At 39.4% G+C, this 5,615-nt stretch overlaps 1 protein-coding gene across 1 annotated transcript; it reads right to left on the reverse strand.

Moving 5' to 3' along the window:
• Positions 1 to 1,156: 1,156 nt before the first annotated feature.
• Positions 1,157 to 5,055, reverse strand: LOC110704217. Its single transcript, XM_021882012.1, has 4 exons — positions 3,888 to 5,055; positions 2,379 to 3,614; positions 2,002 to 2,174; positions 1,157 to 1,807 (listed from the first exon to the last, which is right to left on the reverse strand). Exons 1-4 carry the CDS (start codon positions 5,053 to 5,055, stop codon positions 1,157 to 1,159), a joined length of 3,228 nt encoding a protein of 1,075 aa, XP_021737704.1.
• Positions 5,056 to 5,615: the final 560 nt, after the last annotated feature.

The raw sequence follows: 5,615 nt of genomic DNA on the forward strand, positions 1-5,615 counted from the left end.
GTGCCGCCTCGGTTATCTCCCGGGTGAACGCAGAAGGTTGTTCACCCAAGCGGAGCAGACGAAGCTGCCAGTCTAGTGGCTAGACATTGTTGTATGCCGCCTGACCTCCGTAGAGGGCTGGCTGCATGAAATGGGGAAAATACAGATCGTAGACCTGAGAAGGTACATACGGTGCAGTCCCAATCATCTGAGGACCAGAATGGACGGTATTACCACCTTTATGGCTCTCATGCAAGGAAGGTACATTCCCTGCAGATGTGTTCTTGAAGTTGTCTGGAAAGCTCGACGTAGAGGCCGACTCAGACAATTGCTTATTTCTCTTGCGGGTGATCATCTCCCGGGCGTCAAGAGTTGATTTTTTGTTTCCTACCGGCTGTTGAGTCCGGCGGGGATTGTTGGTATTCCTCTTAGTGATGTAAAAACTAATAGAAAGTCTTAGTTAATACAAGTTTAATGGATCAAACTTAAGTGGAAAGAAACAAAGGTTGGTGTTTTAAGTCAAATTACGGGTAAAGGTTTGTAGGTTGTTTTGGAAATGGTTAAGGAACATTTTTTAGAAGAAAGAAGGATTAGTTTGTAAGGATTACTCACTTAAACAAACAAGATATGTAGGCAAGGATTACTCACTTAAAACCCACTAGTTGTTTAATTTGCATGGAAGGAAAAACTCACTTAACCACTCAAATTCGTCAAGTTAAACTTGGCAACAAAAACGATTTATCTTAGCAACAAGAATAAATAGTTTTTAAGGAGAAAACTTTCTTAACTCATATATCATAATATGCCATACACTTACATTTCATAAGCTTAAATAAAGAAAACAAACTAGTCCTAAACTACACGCATTAAACAAGCTTAACGTGTGTTTATTGTAACTAAACATGAAAGCTAAAACCTAGCCTAGAATCACGCCTATACTAAGCATATTTTCTTAACTGATTTTAGGCTTTAATCACCCTTAATTAACCTCTTAAAAACTGCTGAAAAGAAGCTTAAAAACAGCCATAAAGAACCAGCAAAAAAACGTGGAGTAACCTCCCCTTGATTCATGCCTTTCTTCATGCTAAATGTTTATGACTTGCAATGAAGTTTCTCCTTGCTTCAAGGAAGACTTTTCCTATGCCTAAGGCTGTTCAAAACGTGCCTAGGATTCCCATTAACATTCATAACCAGAATGTAAACAAGTAAACCCTTGGTTAGCAAGAAACGGTCCATGCGCACAAAAAGTATCTAACACTTGATCTTCAAATGACTTAGCAAGAATGATTTCTTTGTGAATTGGACTTGTAGGATGATCATGTTTGATTGGACTAATGGACTCTTCCTGATTTGCATCATCCTCCCCTTCTTCGAAAGGAGTTGCCCTCAACTCATCATCTTCTAGATAAGGAGCCAAGTCACCCACGTTGAAAGTTGATGAAACTCCGAATTGCCCTCCAAGGTCCACTTTGTAAGCATTATCATTGATCTTTTCCATGATTTGAAAAGGTCCTTCAGCCCTAGGAATCAATTTGTGTTTCCTTTGTTTAGGAAACCTTTCTTTGCGCAAGAATATCCACACAAGATCACCCACTTCGAACTTCTTCATATTTCTCAAGTTTTTGTTAGCTTGCTTCTTGTATGACTCATTTGCCTTTTCTATGTTCTTCCTAACTTCTTTATGGACATCAATCATGAATTCTATATGCTCCTTGGCTGTCCCATGCACGAACTTATCTTTAGGAAGCGAAATGTAATCAATCGGCACATAAGGATTCACACCATACACAACTTCAAAAGGTGAATACTTTGTAGTTTGCTTGGAGTTCTATTGTAGGCAAACTCTGCATGAGCTAACTTCAAGTCCCAATCTTTACCTCCCTTATTCACTAAGGCACGAAGCAAAGAACCAAGAATTCGGTTCACCACTTCGGTTTGACCATCCGTTTGTGGATGATGGCTTGTTGAGAAAAGTAGCTTAGTACCCACGAGCCTCCACAAGGACTTCCAAAAATGACTCACAAACTTAGTGTCACGATCCGAAACTATGGTTCTAGGAAAACCATGTAATCTAGCCACTTCTTTAAAAAAAAGTTGCGCCACATTGAACGCATCATCCACCTTCTTACAAGCTATGAAATGAGCCATCTTTGAAAACCGATCAACGACCACCATGATAGAATCTTTTCCACGAGCTGTTCTAGGCAAGGCCATTATGAAATCCATACTCAAATCTTCCCAAGGTCTTTCGGGAATGGGCAAAGGCTTATACTCTCCCTTATGAAACGTCATTTTGGCTCTTTGACAAATAGAACACCTAGCCAAAACTTGGTGCACATTAGCTAACATTTTTGGCCAATAAAAATGACTTTGTAAGATTTCTAGGATCTTTTGTATACCCATATGACCAGCAAGTCCTCCTCCATGAGCTTCCTTGATCAACAACTCTCGAATTGCACCTTTAGGAACACAAAGTTTGTTCCCTTTGAAAAGGAAACCATCTATTATGACAAATGAACCGTGGACTCCATTCTTGCAAGACTCCATGATTTCCTTGAGTTCAAGATCATCTTTGTATGATTCCTTCATGACCTCGAAACCAAGAATTTTAGTTTCCATGATTCCAAGAAGATTATGCCTTCTTGATAATGCATCCGCCACAATATTGGTTTTGCCTTTCTTGTACTTGGTTGCAAAGTTGAAAGATTGTAGGAATTCCACCCACTTAGCATGCCTTGCATTCAACTTCTTTTGCCCATGAATGAACCTTAAAGATTCATGATCCGAATGTAAGATGAAAGGCTGTGGCCTCAAATAATGTGACCAATGATCCAAAGCTCGAACCATGGCATAGAATTCTTTGTCATACGTGGAGTAATTCAATTTGCCTTGGCTCAATTTCTCACTAAAATACGCAATTGGCTTCTTCTCTTGGATTAGGACAGCCCCTATTCCTTTTCCACTTGCATCACACTCAACTTCAAACGGTTTCATGAAATCTGGAAGGGCTAGAACCGGCGCTTCACACATCTTCTTTTTCACCAACTCAAACGCCTTTTGAGCCTGTGGAGTCCATTGAAAACTTCCCTTCTTTGTACATTCGGTGATGGGAGCCATAAGGGTGCTAAAATGTTCAATAAACCTCCTATAGAATGAAGTAAGTCCATGAAATGAACGAACCTCCGTGACTGTTTTTGGAATTGGCCATGAAGAAATGGCTTCCACTTTGCTTGGATCAACTTTAATTCCTTCACCTGAAATAATATAACCAAGGAAAACAATATCTGTTAGCAAAAAATGGCACTTCTCTAACTTCTTATACAATTGTTGCTCTCTCAAGGTTTTGAAAATCTCTTCCAAGTGTTTCAAGTGCTCCTCCTCATTTTTACTGTAGATGAGAATGTCATCTAAGTAAACAACTACAAACTTTCCCAAAAATGGCCTCAACATTTCGTTCATAAGTCTCATGAAGGTACTTGGAGCATTTGTTAATCCAAATGGCATAACAAGCCACTCATACAAACCATGCTTAGTTTTAAAGGTTGTTTTCCATTCATCACCTTCCCTCATTCTAATTTGGTGATATCCACTCCTCAAATCTATCTTGGAAAACACTTGAGCTCCACTCAACTCATCTAACATATCATCAAGTCTAGGAATAGGAAACCTATACTTAATGGTTATGTTATTCATCGCCCTACTATCAATACACATCCTCCATGTTCCATCCTTTTTTGGCACTAACAAAGCCGGAACGGCACAAGGACTCATGGATTCTCTCACGTAACCCATTTGCATCAACTCCTCAATTTGTCTTTGTAATTCCTTAGTTTCCATGGGATTGCATCTATAAGGGGGTTTATTCGAAAGGGGGGCTCCCAGAATCAAATCTATTTGATGTTCTATACCACGAATAGGAGGCAACCCTTGTGGTAATTCATTAGAAAAAACATCTTCATACTCCTTGATCAATGCGGCTAGCCTAGGGTTTTGTTGGACAAAACCTTCGTGTTCCTCTTTAAAAATCAATAAGAACACTTCATCTTCCTTCTCCAAAGAGTTTTCGAATCCTTTTAAGGAAAGTAACAAAATGTCCTTTCTTTTGGGCTCTTTTTGTGGTGGTGGGGATTGTGTTTGGGAAAGGCTTTTTTGTGGTGGTAAGGGGTGCAACACTTTCTTGCTGCCTTGGTGAGTAATGGTGTAGGTGTTTGATAGGCCATCATGTACTGATTTTTTGTCACTTTGCCATGGCCTCCCTAACAAAATGTGACAAGCATCCATGGGAATGACATCACATAAAATTTCATCCACATACGAACCAATCTGAAATTTTACTAGACATTGTTTTCTAACTCCCGTACTCTTGCTCTTATCAAGCCAACTCAACTTGTAAGGAGTAGGATGTCTAGTAGTCTTCAAGTCAAGTTTCTTAACAAGATCACTTGACACAACATTAGCTTCACTGCCACTATCAACAATCAAGTCACACACATCTTCATTAACCTTGCATTTGGTTAAGAAGACATTTTCTCTTTGAATTGGGGTTTTCTCAACCTCCACGTGCATTTGGAGGGCTCTCCTCATTACTAGACTATTTTTTTCGGGAAAACATTCATCAACTTGCTCCTCCTCCTCATTAGAATCATAAGACTCTAAAGGTACATTTTCACTACCATTTTTGTTCTCCTTCTCTTCTTCAAGGACAAAAGGTTGTGCCATCATATTCTTAAGCTCTCGTATGGTTAAAGCTCTTGCATTAGGACAATCTCTCTTGTAGTGCCCTCTTCCATGACATTTGAAACAAACAATGTCACTTAAGTCTCCGGTTTTGGCTTTTCCTTTTTCTTTTTGTGAAAGATCAAACGAGGCAGGGTTCTTTTTGGTAGTGGAATTTGGAAAGGAAGGGGTTTCTTTTGGTGGGTTAAATGGGCGTTTGAATTTTGGGTCAAAAGGGTTCAAAGGTTTCTTCTTCTTCTTTTGATTGTCCAATTTCACCGAAAGCTTACAAGCTTCATCAAAGGTCTGATTGGGTTGCACTTCTACTTTCTCATAAATGTCCTTATCCAAACCAGCCATAAACCTCCCTAATTTGAGTTCTTCATTTTCCACTATTTCGCACACAATGGAAAGTTTCTCAAATTCTTTAATGTATTCCTCCACACTACTCCCTCCTTGCTGCAAAGTGCTCCATTTCACATACATGGATTTCTTGTAATTAGAAGGAACAAATCGTCCCCTAAGTTTCTTCCTAAGCTTGGTCCATGTAGAAATACGAGTTTTCCCATTGCTTTCTCGTTTTCTTTGGACTCCTTTCAACCAAGTTTCAGCATACTTGGCTATCTTTACCTTAGCAATCTTGTACTTTTGTTCATCTTCCTCAACGTCTTTGAACTCAAAGTACCTCTCAAGTGATTGCTCCCACTCCAAGTACTTCTCAGGGTCAAGAGTACCATCAAAAAGGTCTACATCCACCTTTAGACTCTTGTCATCATATCTAGGAGGGTTTTGACGCCTATCCCTTTGTTCTTGTGTCAACAAACGAGCCATTAGAGCCATTATATTACCATGTAATTGCTCATTGGTTTCCAAGATTCTTTGTTGGTTTTCCTCCATCATTCTAAGTCTCCTTTGGTCAA

Source organism: Chenopodium quinoa, unplaced genomic scaffold (genome assembly GCF_001683475.1).
Source record: "Chenopodium quinoa cultivar QQ74 unplaced genomic scaffold, ASM168347v1, whole genome shotgun sequence".
NCBI lineage: Eukaryota > Viridiplantae > Streptophyta > Magnoliopsida > Caryophyllales > Amaranthaceae > Chenopodium > Chenopodium quinoa.